Source organism: Perkinsus marinus (genome assembly GCF_000006405.1).
Source record: "Perkinsus marinus ATCC 50983 genomic scaffold scf_1104296975926, whole genome shotgun sequence".
NCBI classification, from domain to species: Eukaryota; Perkinsozoa; order Perkinsida; family Perkinsidae; genus Perkinsus; species Perkinsus marinus.
In genome coordinates this window covers 95,474-113,228 of record NW_003200605.1, presented here as the reverse complement: position 1 = coordinate 113,228, position 17,755 = coordinate 95,474, and the positions used below count along the sequence as shown (strand labels likewise).

The 17,755-nt window shown below is 47.8% G+C and overlaps 4 protein-coding genes and 1 non-coding gene across 5 annotated transcripts; 2 read left to right on the top strand and 3 right to left on the bottom strand.

The window, feature by feature from the left end:
- Positions 1–2,975: 2,975 nt before the first annotated feature.
- Pmar_PMAR004459 (Proton-coupled amino acid transporter, putative) lies at positions 2,976–5,688 on the top strand. The gene is made up of 9 exons (XM_002764958.1): positions 2,976–3,072; positions 3,405–3,485; positions 3,553–3,712; positions 4,154–4,242; positions 4,305–4,390; positions 4,591–4,721; positions 4,773–4,870; positions 5,083–5,320; positions 5,447–5,688. The coding sequence occupies exons 1-9, from the start codon at positions 2,977–2,979 to the stop codon at positions 5,653–5,655; spliced, it is 1,188 nt and encodes a 395-aa protein (XP_002765004.1). The 5' UTR covers position 2,976; the 3' UTR covers positions 5,656–5,688.
- A 535-nt stretch (positions 5,689–6,223) lies between these two features.
- Positions 6,224–6,296, bottom strand: Pmar_PMAR004458. Its single transcript has one exon. It is a non-coding gene; the product is annotated as a tRNA-Arg (tRNA).
- Positions 6,297–6,584: 288 nt separating this feature from the next.
- On the top strand, positions 6,585–9,312 carry Pmar_PMAR004457 (hypothetical protein; the record flags this gene model as incomplete). The annotated part of the gene is made up of 3 exons (XM_002764957.1): positions 6,585–6,704; positions 6,751–7,755; positions 7,978–9,312. 3 exons carry the CDS (start codon positions 6,585–6,587, stop codon positions 9,310–9,312), a joined length of 2,460 nt encoding a protein of 819 aa, XP_002765003.1.
- A 995-nt stretch (positions 9,313–10,307) lies between these two features.
- Positions 10,308–12,680, bottom strand: Pmar_PMAR004456 (hypothetical protein). Its single transcript, XM_002764956.1, has 12 exons — positions 12,537–12,680; positions 12,364–12,493; positions 12,221–12,306; positions 11,698–11,827; positions 11,549–11,650; positions 11,321–11,504; positions 11,148–11,267; positions 10,985–11,100; positions 10,830–10,929; positions 10,674–10,784; positions 10,496–10,620; positions 10,308–10,445 (listed from the first exon to the last, which is right to left on the bottom strand). Exons 1-12 carry the CDS (start codon positions 12,668–12,670, stop codon positions 10,341–10,343), a joined length of 1,443 nt encoding a protein of 480 aa, XP_002765002.1. The 5' UTR covers positions 12,671–12,680; the 3' UTR covers positions 10,308–10,340.
- An 846-nt stretch (positions 12,681–13,526) lies between these two features.
- Pmar_PMAR004455 (ATP-dependent RNA helicase, putative) lies at positions 13,527–16,600 on the bottom strand. Its single transcript, XM_002764955.1, has 15 exons — positions 16,222–16,600; positions 16,077–16,180; positions 15,861–16,029; positions 15,717–15,815; positions 15,521–15,670; positions 15,167–15,421; positions 14,951–15,084; positions 14,803–14,899; positions 14,580–14,752; positions 14,384–14,533; positions 14,248–14,332; positions 14,099–14,199; positions 13,952–14,054; positions 13,793–13,894; positions 13,527–13,699 (listed from the first exon to the last, which is right to left on the bottom strand). The coding sequence occupies exons 1-15, from the start codon at positions 16,570–16,572 to the stop codon at positions 13,565–13,567; spliced, it is 2,208 nt and encodes a 735-aa protein (XP_002765001.1). The 5' UTR covers positions 16,573–16,600; the 3' UTR covers positions 13,527–13,564.
- Positions 16,601–17,755: the final 1,155 nt, after the last annotated feature.

Below are 17,755 nucleotides of genomic sequence, written 5' to 3'. Positions count from 1 at the left end.
ATAGATAGTAGTACCGGCGCTGAACAAGCGCCCACAAGACGGCAAGTAGTTCTATCTGCTCTGTAGACCACTTACTCTCACCCGATGACAGAGCTCGACCTGGAAACTTGATGGGAAGCTCCACGCCGTGTAGTAGTAGTAGTAGTAGTAGTAGTAGTAGTAGTAGTAGTAGTAGTAGTCTGCTACTACTAGTAGTGGTAGTGGTAGTAGTAAGCAATCGATACCATCGTGGACGGTATGCTCAGTATTCGGAACACTGTGTTCCTATTTATCTAGAAAGTCTTCCTACTAGGATCGATGTCGTCGTGAAAGTTCTTCGGAATTGAGGTTGGTGTGGAGAAGTACGAGTGTTGAAATAGGTCTATTATGAGAGTCTGGTGGAGTAGTAGTAATAAAGACTTCTGCGGAATCACATAGCTGTGAAGTTGATGTGTTGAGGCACGTGAGGCTCCCGCCTACTCAGACTGTCGAACGCTGCTCGCCATCGTATAGACAAGCAAACAGAATACTTGAGTTTAATGCCTAGGGCGTGTACACGCAGCTGCAGAATTAGTGCAATACTCAATCTGTAACGTCTTCGGAGCATTTGTCCAGGGCGAGCGAGTATTCCGTGGCGATGGTGGGTTGGGTTATGAGAATATGCCAATATAGCCTTCGTAGAGCATGTAATGGTACTATTATGTGGGAGGAATGGGAGGTGTGGTATGATGAAGGTGTTTGCTACTTGTTGTTCTAGTGCATGGATACATCATCAGCTAACAGAGTTGTTGTTGAAGAGGGTGAGGGACGGTCGGATGGAGAGGTACTATTGGGAAGGTGCTCATCATGTGTAGTTATGGTAAAAGGAGATCTATATGGACTATCAATGGCGAATCTTTCCAGGCTAGGTTGCCGGGTTTAGATGCGGATTAGGCCCGCTTTCGACCACATTCTTAGAAACGTGGCCAGCTGTTTCCGGGTTCGGGTGATATTTGTGCATAAACTATGACCATTGCGGATAGAAATGGTTGGAAAAGTGGCGCAATTACAAGTCTAGAGCTTCGTCGGTAGATATGTTTCGGGTGTTGGCGCCATATTCCTTATTGTTCCACATATTTATTCTTAGTCGTTGTCGCGATATTCGTCGTTTGGTGGTGATGGAGTGAAATCTGTGTTTTGTATGTATATTGTTACATACGAGTTTGATAAGAATGCCAGGGCGAGATGGCCTATTTGGTGGACTCGTTTTTTATTCTGGAGGGGTTGCCTTTTAGATGCGACCATCCAGTGCATCGGGAGATATCGAACTCGGAGATCTTCGTCAGGAGTCGGCAACGCCGAAGTCTTCTTCAATGGTGAAAGGGAGGATCGTCCGTATTGAGATTGTGAGATTGATTTTATGACGTTGTTGTCAATTTACACGGGAGTTTGATTTGGTGGAAAAAAATTTCATTACGAATTATGTGTTATATTCGATAATTGTTAGCGAGTACATTTGCTTACCCCTTGCTGAAGGGCGGGAGAGGGGAGGATGTTATAGTAGTTAGCTTGGAAAATATTATTTGTTATACGGGATTATGCCTGATGTTTTTGTCCAGAGAGTTTTGGGGAAAATTATTGTCCGCTTTTGTTAGAAGGGGGAGGGGAGAGAATCGGTTGAGGAGGAGACAACGGCACCCCAAGAGAGAGAACAGGAACAACAAACGATATTTGAAAGAGTGTAAGTGTTAAATGAGGTGGTGAAGGAGGGCATTGTGGTTGAAGCTGTCACGGAGGAGAGTTACTGAAGTTTGTTTGGGTGTCTATGGAGTTCCGTAGAGTATCGGAATAATTTACCCCCGTTTATGTGCTACATCGTCTGGGGGAATATTGTGAATATCGGATGCGACTCGAGGGCATTCGTATGGCTGAGCATCTCTCCTGTTGGCCGTTGTTGATGGGCGTGATTGATTGGGTGGGTTTATTACGGAATATGGTATGGATGCCCGCGCTGGGGATCGAACCTGGGTCGTCATTGCCAGATATAATTTGCTCAACTTCGCAATGGGTAGAGGTAGCCCTACCACTCCAGAGGGAAGTTCTCGAGAAGAGGAAGTTAGCACTGCTTCTGATGATGATTATGATGATGATGAGGAACAGGATGGAAATGAACAGGTCCGGAGGGAGGGAGGGTCTCGTCAGTGCTATGGTTTCAATTATTGCTGAATTTGCGGGCAGGAGCTCTCAGCGGTTGTCAATATGGAATTGATCAGCTCGGATCAGTTGTTGCTATTGGCGTATCGTAATGTGTAGGATAATGCTGAATTGAAGGGAGTGTGGTATGATTCAAAATTGTGGTGGTCTGTGAGCGTTGGGTGAAATATTAGAGTGTGAGAGTGACTACAGTGATGCAGCGATTTGACGAGGTGGAATAATCTGTAAAGAATTTAATTTTGATATTTTTTGTCTTACAGGCCGATCCGAACCGAGTTGTGAAGGGTGGAGGTTGGGGACAGGGCTCGAGTGCAGTCGTGAGCAAGCAGCAAGGGGTGGTCGGAGCTGTTTTCGCCCTGGTTAAATCGTTTATCGGAATTGGTAATAACGTAGGATAGAGTGTACAGAGGTGGATTTGTACGAACCAGACTGTTTTCGCGCGGGTTAAATCGTTTATCGGAATTGGTAATAACGTAGGTTAGTGGGTAGAGAGGTGAATTGGCACGAATCCGACTGTTTTCGCGCGGGTTAAATCGTTCGGTAATACTGTGGGTTAGTTGGCAGATGGGGTGGACTTGTACGAAAGTATTTCTGAATGATTTGTTGGCTTGGCCGTTCTGGAAGCTTCCGTAGAGTAATGAGTGGGAGTAGATGCACCGAGTGGAGCGTAAGTAGTTTATGGGAAATGTGGGAGAAGTGTGGTATGAATTAATGATGTTCAAAGTTCATCTTGTTTGGAGAGGGATCGATTCTGTACGCTTCTGGACTGCTTAGGCAGGTGTATTATCATTACCATTCGCCATGATGAAAGGGGGGTATATAGGAGGTCCTGTGGGGCTGGCAGTAATAGCGATCATAGCTCACCATTGCATGCAGCTCCTATTGGAAACTAGTCGGCTGGTAAGCGGAAGGTCCTGGGTTCGATTCCTGGTAGCGGCAGGTTGTTGTGAACTCGCTGTAATATGTTACATGACTTGTATCTTTAATAGCTTGGCATTAGTCTGGGCTAGATTTGAGTCCCAACCGTCGTTTTCGATGTGAGTGGCATTGATGCTATGCTGTGTTCACGGATGAATGAATGTTCGATATGGGTGTATTTTAATCGTGAAAAGAGTGAATAGTATTTTATTATGAGTTAGCGTATCATAGAAGGACGACTTGGGGGAATTTAAATTGATTTAGTACTAAATTGGGCAGTTTTTGGTTACGTTCACATGATAGTTGTTGTGTAGGTTGCCGTAGCGCAGGAGAGCTCAGCGGTGGGAAAAGCTGCGGCGAGTCAGAGATTGTCGTTTGGAATGCTCGGAAAACATGTGGGTTTGTTTGATAGTGTTGAAGGATTCCTGTGCATCATCGCTCCGCTGTGTTTTTGATGATCAGGTTATCGGAAAGTGGGGGAAAGTTGTTGTTGATTATTCCCTTCTGGCGTCACAGATGGGCTTTTGTGTTGCGTATATAATATTTATAGCCGCTAACCTTTCGGACGTTATCAAGCACGAGACGGGAAGCGATTATGTGTCACAACGAGTGTTGGCCATTTGTAGGTTTGGGTAGAAGGAATGGTTGTTTTTGGTGTTCTCATTAAAGAGAGCATAAAATTCTGGGTGTCGACGTGCAAAGGGCCGTGATATCATGAATTTTTATAGCCAGGAATTAGAGCATTAGAAAGCCGTTTTCCAGTTTTACATAAATTATGGGGGTAGGGTCCTATTAATGTCGATCAGGCACCTATGTGTGCATCGCTCCGCTAGACTCCACTATATTCATAAATGTTTTGTGGTGGTGTTTTCTGTGATATCCGATGAGGTGATTTTGGAATTGATTCCTACGCTGAAGTACAGTTTCGGAATTACTCCTCAATATTGTATCTCTCTTACGATATGTTTGCCTCGTTGAAGAATAGTGAATAATCGTCCTTGATGAGTGTGTGCTTATTTACGCGTTTGGGCCGTTTTTACTCGAGTAAAAACGTCTGAGTCAGGTTGCGTGTTGCTGCTGATACCAATAGCGTGGTTGAAGAACCTGAAAGCATTGAAGATTCCAACGTTGATGGCGAATTTAGCGCTCATTGTAAGCCTTAATTTTGTCACTGCGCCACGAAATTCGAGTGACGCTTCTGTCCTTGGCGTCAGGCTGGGATCTTGTGGGTCTTCTATTGCGCGGTTGTGCATTTGCCTTATACCGAATTCTCGGAGCTTCACGTCGTCAATTTGTACGAGTAAGTGATTGGGACGATGACGTGGGTGAAAAATTTCCACTTGCGGATTTTTTCGCCCACTTTCGGCTTAGCCGTTTTTATCAACGTTTCATGCGAGACATACAGTATCACGTTCCTGACAATGTTACTATGGTGTGGTATGTGGAAATGATTGTGTACTGCGAGCGTCACGCGCCACAAAATTATGTCTCGTTATCAAGGTACCCTGTTTTCTTCGGTCTAGCGGTGTTCTCTTTCGAAGGCATAGGATTGGTGCTCCCCATACAGCAGAGTATGAAGGAGCCTGAGAAACTACCACACCTTCTCAAGATCATCATGATTTGTATCACTAGTAAGATTGGGAATCTTGCAATCTTGCATTTCCTCAACGCCGTTTGGTCAGGTGGGTTCATAGTATTTGGCGTTACCTGTTACATATCCTATGGCCCTGATACCAAGTCGATGATCACTTTCAACCTCCCTGTACATAAACTCACTTCTGTAAGTACCTTTTTTCTGCAGTTTTGTGCGGAAATTTCCCATAATTTTAATGGGAAATTTGATGCATAATTTGCAGTGAAAACGGCAATGATTAGAGACGATCTCTTTTGATGAATTCCTTTGCGAAAAAGGATGTTGCTGTGGCCATGGGTTAATTGGGAAAATGAGTTTTTTCCCGGAAAATTATAATATTTTTTGTTTTCTCTTTTCAGTTCCTGCGCCTATTCTACTGTGTGGGTATATTTTTCACGTATCCTATCATGATGTTCCCGGTGTTCCAATTGATAGAGCACAAGTGGCAGGGGTTCTTCGCCTCCCAGGAGGATGCTGGTCGTCGCCATCAGATGGTCTTCCGAGCATGCTTGGTCCTCACTACGGGGGTTATTGCTCTGATGGGAATGAACGTGCCCAACTTTGGCCTCTATCTCTCTCTGATTGGGAGTGTCTGTTGTAAGTGGTGAAGGAGGTCCCGAGTTCGATTCCTGGTGGGAGTATATGGAAAATAGTTGCTTATCTGGTTCGCGACATCAATCGGTTGATGAATAACTTCTGGGCGCGCGAGATTTCATTGCGTAGGTACACTGCTGGCGTTCATTCTACCGGCGTTATTCCATCTTAATCGACCAGGGAAGAGAATGGAAAATGATGAAGGGCGAATTCGGGCAGATCGAGTCGATAAAATCATCATCGCTTTCGGAGTTCTCGCGGGGCTGGTCAGTTTCTCATTCACACTGAGAAGTTTCTTTACAGAAGAGCAAGAGGCCACAGCCAAGGTTGCGGCGTGAAAGATACCAAAATACGCACAGGGAATTTTTTATCTGCTTGATTGTATCATCTTCTCAAAGTTTGTTCGTAGTATTCCCAATGGACATGTTGAGTTATCAGTTGGGAAGGGAATGATGATAATTTCGTGACGCGCGAATGTTGTCAACATCATCGATACCGAATGTACCAACATCCCTCGGCCGAGGGTGTTTGCTGGTTCTATGGAGTGTTTGAGTAAATTTGAGGCGAATGAGACGGGAATAATTATTAGATTGAAAAGAAGATATGTTACAGCTGAGAGAGTGTTCGGTCATGAGTCCTGCAGCTTTGTGGACGTCCGATACACTTCTTTCTCTAGTCTAGGCATTCGTGATTTGGATTGGTTTCTAGCATGCAAACTCTATGTACTGCGGCCTCTCCTGGTTTTGCAATGTTCATGCTGTAGTGCTTGAGAAGAAAGTGTTGATGGACTTCGGAGCGACTCAAAAGCGAGCGACTAAAAACTGACAAGGGTGGAACCAGGAGATAGAATGGGGTGGGTAATTATGCAAGACTTGTACATGGTATAGGTTGAGCCCATTAGAAAAGCGATCTCGGTGGGACTCGAACCCACAATCTTTGGTTCCGAAGACCAACGCCTTATCCATTAGGCCACGAGACCATATATTGCATTGTCTCGGCGCACCGTATTGGAGAATCCAATATGCAAATTCCCTTAGGGTCTCAGACATAGTCGAATCCTCGATTTATTGTAGTCAAACGTGACGGGCCCTGATTCAGGGCCGCTGTGAATTAAACAGTGACGAAATCTGTTTGCTATGGATCTGGCTCTCCTGGGCGAGCGAGAAATACATCGGATGTTCGAACCCCCTCCGATGAAAGAGTTGAGTAGTTGATTGAGTCGCCATTGACTAGTCATTTTAGTGTTGTAATATTGATTGTATTGGTAATGGTGTATACCTTCACGTCTGATCAAGTCCTGCAGGCAATAGTGACGGCTATTGCATGTGCCTTGGCCGGCATCCCTGCGATGTTCCCGATTTCACATAAATACATTCAATTCTACATGGTAGGCACTCTACAACCGTCATCGTTGATTGATGATATCTCCTCAGCTCGAGCCTCCCATTTGGGCCGGTTTCAACTCTATACTTGATTTCAAGTCCTGTTTGTTGTTCTTTCTGCGAGGCGTGGTTGGCACTTGGCTTGCCACCGCCATGGGTTGTCTCCTCCACCTGATACTATCTTCTATTTGTGCCGCTTGCGGCATTGAGTACTTCCAAATTTGGGCTATGGTCATCGCCCTTCCCCTGACGTACTTCGTCGCATTATCTCATCCCGATGCAGGATGTAAACTATCGGAAATCATCAGCTATGTCACGGCGATTATATCCCTCTATGTTCCCATTGCCATCAACATCACTGGGCATCCCTATCTAGAGGCTCTCTGGAACGCCATATTGGTTTCCTATGGTCTCCTATGTGGGTTCATTCCCGTATTGGTCCTCTATCTCCTCGATTGGCTACCGTCACCATCAGCAAATCCCCTTCAGAAATTCAACTCCGCCACAGCCGACTACTTCGACGTCCTCAGTGCCTACGTTGTGAGCGGCGCCGAGAACCTGTACACCATAGATGCTCATCATATGAGCTATGACAAGTCGCTAGTGGCTGCCAGCGCCTATGTAAAGGACGACAAGTTGAGGAGCATCATCTGGCGTATGGCAAGCGCGTTGTATTCGTTGAGAAAATCTATCACGGCGGGCACTTACGATGACGTTATCGTTGAAGCACTATGGAGGCCAATGTCGGCGAGCTTACTAGAATTACGATCTCAGAACCGTGCGGTACTCCGAGCAGCTTCGGGTAACGTCCCAACAGCTGGGGATGTGCCGAATCTTATGTCAACTGCGGTAAGATGCAAAGAGAGTCTGAATGAGGCTTCGATGGTGATGCGGAAGTCCATCAAGATGGGCACAGTGAAGGCGTTGGACACGGAGGGGATCACTAGGTTCCACTTCGCGATAGAGTCAATCTTGAGATACGCTGAGCTGGCAGAAGAGTATTCATCGGTGACGGCTCAGCTGAGGGGACGTGGAGTGGACCAGGACGAGGGAGAGGTGATTCGGGTGGAGCGTAGATGAGGCGGATGAAACTTTGGGAAATTCTCGTTGGTTTCTGTATGTGAACTTGTAGAGTAAGTGAGGACACTCCTGAGCTCAGCTGAGGAAAGCGAACATATATTCCCCTAACAACACTGACAGTAAAAAATCGTAATGTGGTGTGATCGTCAGAACAATGACAATATCAGAAAATTTTCCTGTCCTTACATACCGTATTAGGTTCGTTGGTGGGTCGCCTTGTGCACAGCTACGAAGGAGTTGACGTCCTGGGCCAAAGGCTGGTGGTCTCGTCCAGTTTTCTATGATGATGGTCAGTCGCGGGCAGAGCATCTCCTATTCCCTCTGAAGGCATCCCTAGCTACAACTATCGCCATCATAGTACTCTTCCCATGGGGTAATAGTAACGCGAGTGTCAATCGTAAGTTTCTGTGGATCTACTTGGCAGCATGCTACTGTGTTCTGCCAGTAGCAGGAGCGTGCCTGTTGAAGATTGGTAGAAGTCTTGTCGGCCTCGTTGGTGCTCTCCTGTACGGCCTCATATGTGTAGAGGCGAATCCGTTCAACCACGCGGCGTTCTTTCTGGAGCTCATCATATTGGGTTTTGTCGGAGGCTTTGTCAAGGCGACGCCGTTGAGTTATGCTGGCTCGGTGTTTATACTCACGTGGACGATTGTTGCCTTTACCCCATCGGTGGCCTTGGGGGAAGCTGAGGGGGACATCCTATGGGGTTTGGGGTGGCGATGTGCCCTCAACTTAGTCGGTATGGGAATCGCCTTTGTATTCTCCTGCGTTTTCTTCCCTGTATACGCCATCTCGAGACTACAACACGTGTCGGCCTCAGCATTGGAATGTGCTGGTAACAGCATTCAGGATGCCCTTGATCAGTTGGCCAGTGTTGGCTTGGCAGTAGAGGAAGAGGTTGCCTTGGAAGACGGCCGGGAGGAGGTCGGCCGAGAGTTGTCGGGCATCTCGAATCGTCGTGCGTCGCTGGTAGGTGATGCCCATGCGGAGGTGTCTGTGTTTGGCAAGCTCTTCATGAGGGTCGCTTGTACGAAGTGCTTTCAAGTTCAACCATTCATAAGCGAAATAACGACCGCGGCCTTGAGCGCTTATGGAGCAACGACGGCATGTGCGCTGAAGGAGAGCTCATCATCTCAGGGGTCGTTGAAGGCCTTGGGTCCTCATCTCAAAGAGCTTAGTATTGCTCTTGGAAGATCTGAAGAAAGGATGGTAACGGGCATGTCCATTGCCTGTCGAGACGCTACACGGGGAGCATTAAATGATGATGTTCATGTGGAGATGTTACGCTGTCTTGATGCTCTTGATGAGAGTAGAAGCTCCTTAGATGGAGATGATGATGACGGGGCTAGCAGTCTTTCTTATGCTCTCTATTCCCTCTATCTGTTCATCGAGGAATGGGAGTACATCGAGACGTTCTTGTTTGGTCACGACGAGAGCTCGATGAGGGTGGTTGAGCTACACACTAGAGGTGTACCCGATTTGTCGCCGAATTCGGTGGGAGATGTCGAGACTTGCGACGCTTTCCATGTGTGATTGGCAGTTCATTCGCCATCACAGGTTTATACCGAGGTGGTGGTGACGATCAGAAAATCTGATTGTCTTATTGTTCTTTTCGGAACCCTTGGTCGGTTGCTAACCTTAAACGTGTTCTGTTTGTGCCATTACAAGAGTTGCGTTATTGAGTTCATCAACCTTCCCGGCTATTATAACCGATGTCGACCGCGAAATTGAATATCCATACTCGATGGCACGTGGGTCTGGAAACAAGCGGAGGTTTAAGACTTCAGCCTTGGGCTCTGCTTTTCATGAAGAACTGCGCTTGCTGAACTGTGACTGTAGCATTTGTAGAGTTACAAGAGCTTTCCCCTGAAAGTCCCATTTCAGTTACAGTGCGGAAAGTGTCAGTTCTTGTGCCGGGTGTGGTGGGATGGGTTGAAGAAAGCGCTGAATAATGCTATCCATGCCTATGATTATCACGGGGGTTCACAGGCAGTTATCTTCGAGATGAGTAGTGCAAACGCACGCACATTGTGTCGAACATGGCGGGTGAGGTGAAGACGGAGCGACGTGCCACTCGTCTCCGGACTTCAACCTAGAATAACGTGATATGATGATGTGATAATGATAGACTATCACAGCGGCAGGAATTCTATCTCGAACACTTATCACATGAAGATTACTCAGTTAATCACGATGATGCTCTCAAGGTCTCTCCGAATGAATACAGCGCGTATAGTACGTTCATAGTCGTCTCATTGAAAGGAAATACCGGCATCTCAGTGATGGGCTTGGCTCGATTGTGCAGCAATGAAAGTATCATTCAGTACTTATGAGGGTACACCCTCTATTATGAGTCATAAGGAAGGGTAATCGCCCAATACGGCGACGAGTATAGTATTGGCTACAATTATGCGAGGTGTGACACGTGAGTGTCACCAACTAAGATAAGTGGCATTGATCGTGTTTTACAACCACTCTGACTAGTAACACAAGAGCTTGGATTCAGTAAGGAAGAAACTATTAACAGTATAATCACGCCACCAACTTGTGCCATCATCTACTTATTGTTTCTTCTTATCATCAATGCCACCCTTCTTGTAATCCTTTACCCTCTTCTTGGCAGCCTCTGCCTCAGCCCTCTCCTTATCATGCTTCTCTTGACGGAGCTGTACCATACAACCAATCATTCACTGTGAAGACCGAAGGATCGACTCACTCGATCTTTCTCCTTATCAGCTAAGCGTTCAGCATCGGTCTGAATGTGGCCAAGTAAAAAGGAGTGCATCCCGGCACCAATGAAGCCTCCCAGGAATTGCCAGAAGAGCCGACTTCCTAGTAGGTCTGAGCATCAACAACAACAGCATGAAACGGAGGGAACTCCCATGGCGACTCACTAGCATAAGCCTGGTGGTTGTCAGATAGCAGCCCTTGAACGCTGGAGCCGACCAACTCGGAAACGGTTGGGATGACTCGACTGTCTTGAATGCAACCAAAGTATATGAGACCTGGCAAGGACCGTCCGGACCAACGATCGTGTGCCTGGCTCTAACCTCCAACGATGATGGATTTATGCGGTACTCTTCCCGCGATGGCAAAGGCGATTAGTGCTGATGTGATGGCCTCTAGCGTAACTCCATCAGCTGTTGGGATCTGATAGATTGCGATGCACACGATCGTTCCAGAGGCAGTGCCTAGATGACCTTACCACTGCCACAGCAGGCACGCCAGTCGTTTTCGAGAGGAGCCCAGCCACAGCACCTCCGATGAGCGTTGAAGCGAACGCTATTGGGAAGGCACACGGCAAGTGACCAGCCGAGAGGTCTGAGGCAAAGCAGCTGATGATTATGATGTAAACGCGAGGAGTTCACCAGCAACGGTAACTGCAACACGGCTGGGCAGCGCCTCGTACAACACGGCGGCTGCGAGGGCCCCTTTAGTGGGAGTTGCCAGAGAGATGGTGCCCACTACAAAACTGCTCAACAGCATACCTGAGGGATAGTCATCAATCAGAGTGGCGCACGCAGGGGGGGAATGCACTCACCCAAGCCGACGTTCCTCGAGCTCAATAGATATGCTGCAGCCAAAGCCACGGACAACAGGAGCAGTCCTGATGCCCACAGAGCGTCACTAAATACCATACCACCAGGAGCTGCCTCCAACGATGTGAACATACCCGACCTAAGGCCGGCCCACTGCACTGTGAGACGGCTCACGATGATGTTTAACTGAATGGGCGATGAAACACGATGGAGTATTCACAGAGACATACTGTGAGGGGCTGTAGCAGAATAGATAAGGAGCTCCCATAAGGTGCCTGGCCTGGCAGGGTCGCTACTGCTGTCGACAACAACACCGGGATGAAGGAGCCGGACTGAGGAGGTGACAGTCGAATACTAGGGGGAGGAAGGAGGGCCCTACCAGCATTGGTGCCGTAGCATGAGTGCTATACATGAAGAGATAGTGCATCGCTCCGCCGAAAACTGATCCCACGAGTTGCATTATCATAATCAACGTCGCTTGGGAGTGGCGGAACTCTCCGGTGAGCATCCTACGGAAGATTATGGCACCGAAAAGAACGAATCACTATTGACAGTTCCGACTCGCATTCACAGAAAGTTTCACAAATTTTTCCGAATTTTATATTTTTTTCGAGGAGGTTTTCAGAAAAGTCATATCGAACACTTCGTGATATAGAAAACGATCAAGGATATTTCATTGGTTTCTGCAGACAAGAATGTTCCCAAAGATTCCCGGAACATTCTCGACTACATAGCAGAATAACAATTCATTTCGACTCCTACTACTACAGGAGGTGAAAGTGGCATGCCTCCCCTCATCAGTGGGGTGATAATTCACATTTAGTGACAATATGGAAATTCCACCTGCCAGGCCCAGCTGCCTCTTATACTTGCGTTTATAATGAAAGAGAACTGATGCTTACCCGAGCATTGTGGTAAAGGTGTTGCCAGTAACCTTCTGTCGCAATGCATAGGTGAGCAGGCACGGTATCAGAGCCACTAGACGTACCTATACAGCACCACAGATGGGTGGTCTTAACGCGAGGTGGAAGAAGTGTGGTATGACATCATCGAAAGTAGTAGCGGCAAAGCCGATGAGCATCGAAGCCGCGGCCTCAGCGACCAACTGGGGCTTCCACGCCTTGGCTAAGTGGTAAAAGCGAAACTTGGAGAAAATCTCATCAGCGTTGGCGTACCTAAGGCACCCGTGAGGACCAGAAGACAACCACTTGCCCGTACAGCATAAATGACAGCACGAAGAGTGCGAGCAGCCAGTCTCTCGAGGTCTTCATTTTGGAATACAACATAAGTCCGAAAACTCCGCCCCACGATAAGCACGACAGAACTTGAATAGTGAATGACGCTGACCACATGAGGAGGAGGAGAAAGGAAAAGTCAACTACTACAATGATTAGATTCACCGATAAGGAACTAAAACGACGACTCTCGGTAGCCGACATCAACTGTGACGATGTTGACAGTGAAGATATGCATGTGTTGGTGACAATATAGAAATTTTGGGAAATTCTCATTGGGCCTGTACATTTCTACCCGAATTCGTATGTAAACTTCTATAATTACCGAGGAAACTCCCGAGCTCAGCTGATGAGGAAAGCGAACATATATTCCTACTCCAACAGTTAATGCTGTTAACACGAGCCGCTAGCGGCATAGAGCTGAGAGGGATCGACAGCATAAAACAAGTGGTCGATTTGGTCCATTCAGTTGAGGGTATGTGCTTATAGGAGAAACGATATCCATACCACTCCAGAAGTTAGAATACCAGCAAGAGCAGAGGAAGACTCTTATTTGAAAGGAGTATCGTCATTGGAGTCGAGTTTCTGAAAAGCTGATAGACACCATATGATATCGTCAGTATCATAGACTCGATACTCCACTTGGATCTGAAACGCACAGGTTCAACCCCGGCACCCGTTTCCTCCTTAGGACTGCTGCTCGTGTCAGTCGAGGCATCATCAATCTTCTCTTTCGTGAAGACCCTCATGAGGACTCCCTCCAAATTCGCCGCTGCTACCACCATGCCCCTCCCCGACTCAGCCAAAGCACACGAGCCCGTCGGAGTCTTTTTCTCGAAATCATCATCATCGGAATATCGCTGCTCCAACGACGAGAGCGGGCGAATCTCCATGTGCAAGAAAACAACCTGTCCTGCATCTCGCCAAACCGATGCAACGATACACCCGTGATGAGTGTGGAAACGTTAATGTGCTCTCTCTCGATACGTATAGGAACAACGACAACTACTACTAACTGCGCCCTCCTGATCTCTTCTTCTCCATACCTTTCTTGATCCGCGCTAGTTGACGTTTGGTCTCAGAGTTAGGCAGTTCCTCAATATTGTAGTACCCCGGTGCCAACTCCAGCAGCCACTCCCCTTTTATCTGACATCAATGCACTGCTCATCCTTCTACTATTACACAGGCTCGAGACTCGCAACAGCTTCGCTCCGCCGTCGTTGTTTTTCCGATTATTACCGTCATAACAGTCCTGATGTAGTTCTTAGCCGTCAATACCAACTCATGGTAGAGTACCCATTCCGGTTTGTGCTGAATGACAGTAGAAGGATGTAGCATCACCTGAGAAAATACGGAAAAATGTCCCATCCAGGGATCGAACCCGAGACCTCCTATTACAACTTGATGCTCTCGAGTAGTGAGATATACCCCAGCCTTCTGCAGGTGAGCCACTTGCATGAAGAACCCCGACAGTATACATTTCCTCACATTATTTGTGAAACTGTAAATAGTGACCATTCACGAAAGCCAACAGATTTGTACTACTCTGGATGGTTTCTCGCCAGACTCGGAGTATTCAGCCCAACTCGATCCGTCAGCCTCTTCAGCTGAGCTCGGACATTCTCCGCTGACTTCATAGTACGATACTGAGGAGCATGATAATTTCATGGCGCGTGACGGTGGCGATGTGTTACATTGATGTAGTTGTCCCAACACCATTGGGACATTGCTTTCTCAACGCCATTGCACTGCACCTTATACGCCATATAAGCATCATATCTAACGTCACCAATAAGTAAACCCACATTTCCATACCACTCCTTTCCCTACGCCTGCATCAGAGTGAGATGATCGCCATCCATATGAACGAACTTCTGCTTAGCCGCATCGGCCTCCTGCTGGGCCTCCTTCGGTCGCAGGAAGCACTGTGGTACCGAGAGCATCGCTATGATAGTTATCGCCTCCTCAGTACAGTGGAACCTGATTTCAACGAATTACGGTATGACACAGACCAACAACGCACTACCGGCCACTTCGTAATAATACGGCAGCCATCTGAGGCTCCACAGGGAAGTCGGCCATAGTCCTGCCGAATTCAGTGAGGTCTCCCTCCTCATCGAGGGCCCCTAGGTATACGAGGGTCTCCAAGGCTCGCATCATGGTCTCGGGGGCTGGGGGGTCCATGAAGTCGAAGTGCACCTGGGGAGGCCGCAGGTTCGATTCTTGGCGCCGACATATTTCTCGCTTACAAGATCGTCGATCCCGAGCTTCTTCAACGTCAAAACGACAGATGAGAGGTTCGAACGCAGGATCTCGGGGAAGGTCGAAGGCTGCAGATCTCCGTAACTATTATACCAAATCTTCCACATTCTTCTACCCCCTTCTAAATCCACCTACGCATTCTCCGTATACAGACGGAAGCATTTGCCTGGTCGGGTACGACCAGCCCGACCCGCCCTCTGCTGAGCCGAGGCCTGTGAGATCGGCGACACCAACAAGGACTCCATCCTGGTGCGGGGGTTGAACACTTTCTAAAACAGCGGTGTCTCAGTACAGTCTTAGTGCTGTAAGACTGTACACAGTCTTACACAGTGTAACAGACCGAGAACTCACCTGTTTAGAGAATCCCGGGTCAACGACATAGACAATACCATCTATAGTGATGGATGTTTCCGCCACGTTAGTGGCCACAACCACCTTCCGGCCGGGCGGACCTCCTTCGTATCTCGGTGGTGGAGCCTCCTCAAAGATCTTCTGTTGTTGTCGAGGAGGTAGACTAGAGTAGAGCGGGACCACTAGGAGCTCGCCGTGTTCCCTCATAGTTCGCATGGAAGCTGTACGAAGCTGCTTACAGGCGTTCTCAATTTCCTGAAAATCAAAAAACACCCCCTCTAAGAATCGAACCCACAGCCTGTATATGACGAGCACTAAAACCTACCGCTACACTAATTTCACCACTCCTATTACCTCTTCTCCTGTGAGGAACAGTAGTATATCACCACTTCCAGCCGGCTCTTCCGTATGTATATACACTACAGTTTGGACGGCCGACTCGAAATAGTCCTTCTGCGACTCGGGAGAATAAAAGATCTCAACAGGATAGGTTCGGCCGGGGACCTGAGTCACACTCCTCCTCGACGAGTTAGGAAAGGAGTGGTATTACCTTCAACAGCGGAGCGTTGTAGAAGTACTTGCCGAAAGCCTCTGCCTCCAAAGTAGCACTCATCACTACTACTTTCAAGTCGGGCCGATTGGGAAGAATCTACTATTAAGATGCACCATGGGGAGGATCGAACCCGGGACCTACCTCCTTGAGCAGTCCGAAGAGCACATCAGTAGCTAGTGTCCTTTCATGCGCCTCATCCAGCATTATAACATTATAGCGACTGAGCTTGTTATCTAACTGTGCCTCTCGTAGGAGCATACCATCTGTCATATACTTCAGCATTGTATTAGGACCCGTCTGGTCCTCAAACCTAAACACACTCACATCACTATTACTGTCATCATCGACCGCTCTCACCTGATAGTAAAACCGACCTGTTCCCCTAGGGTGACGTCCATCTCTTGGGCGACACGCTGAGCGACACTCATAGCCGCGACCCGTCGAGGTTGAGTGCATGCAATCTGATGATCAATACCACCACAGCTCGTCCCACTCATTTTACCATTTTTCCATCAGAAGCGTACCCCGCCTCCAACAGGAACTGCGGCATCTGCGTAGTCTTGCCAGAGCCCGTCTCTCCCACAAGTAGCGTCACTTGCGATTTCTTCACCAATTTCAGGAAGTCGACTTTCTCCCGCCAGCAAGGCAGCTGTTGCCTCTTCTCGAGGATCTCATAGTACCGTTTCGAATAGGGCGCTCCCGTCAAAGGATTGGTCCCCTCGGGAACGTCCACGACGGCGGCCTCAGGGTCTGCCGGACGATCCCAGTTAGAGGACCTCTTCCCACTGCCTGAGTCGACAGCGGCGCCTCCAGTTTGATCGTAGCCTCGCTTCAAGTCTACACGGGTGCGCATGAGGTTAAGGAGAACGATAAAGAGGAGAAGCTGTGGAGAAACGACATAGCTCGACACAACGGGCGAGAACTATTCTCTGCCGGATGCTTCTAAGCAGCGTCGCGGCTTTGACTCTCATGAATTCAAATGAACTATTTCCGAATACAGAAATATGTCTGTGCCTGTCCCATCTACTGAGGAGGCCTTCGAATAGGCCTATGATATCTATGATTGTTACGTCGCGCCGCCCCAGGATGAAGTCGCACAGTACTATACGACCTTATGCCTGTGGTTTACCTGCCATCCGAAGCCGACAAGTTTTACGGCTTGTGAGGGCCTCCCGCAAGCCGATAACACTACCGTCCTGTCATACCTCAACGAGCAGAATCCCAAGCAGAAGTACAAAAAATTAAAGAAGAATCTCGCTCGCCCTGGATTTCGACAAAGAAATTTTTTTGACAAACTTGGATTCTCACTGTCAAACTTGGTTGTTACAAAATAGACAAGTGATAAACTTGGATTCTAATTGTCAATCTTGATTGTAAGAAACTTAGATTGTGACAAGATTGATTTCTCAAAGTCAAACTTGCTTGTAGCATTGTCATTCTCGTCTGCTCACTTGTCAATTTTGCAGGGGAGAAGGTGTAGATGCGGCATGGATACATCTTCAAGATTGTATATGAGAGAGGATCTATGATTGTGTCGCAGTATAGGAACTAGATGGGATGGTTCGCATGCCATGTAATCCGTAGCCATCTGGCTCAAGTATTGTATTTTTGCTCCGCATCACGTCTAGTCGTGTTGAAGTACAGCTGAAGGACCCTAGGATGGCCGAACACAACGACGGTGTCCAGCGGAGCGGTGCACTCCATGATACGCTATAATAATTGAGACTTGTCATCCATCTACAACCTAGGACTGCCGAGAGGTCTCCGTGAGGTTGCCCGGGAGAGGTTCAGACAAGACGCGAACGCTGGCAAGAAGCACGAAGATGTGATCCGCATATTACGAGAATGCGAGGATTTCTCTGTCCAGAACTCTTTACTGAAGGAGGACGCTGCCGACCATGGAGGTAACGTCGTCTTCGGGGTGAAATTGCCCCCCGAACCAATACCTATTAGGTCCGCTTATCGAAATATTTCGGAGGCTGTTCGCTCCTCTAGCATGACTCGGCCGTCTGCAGGACTCATTGAGTCCTGCCTTG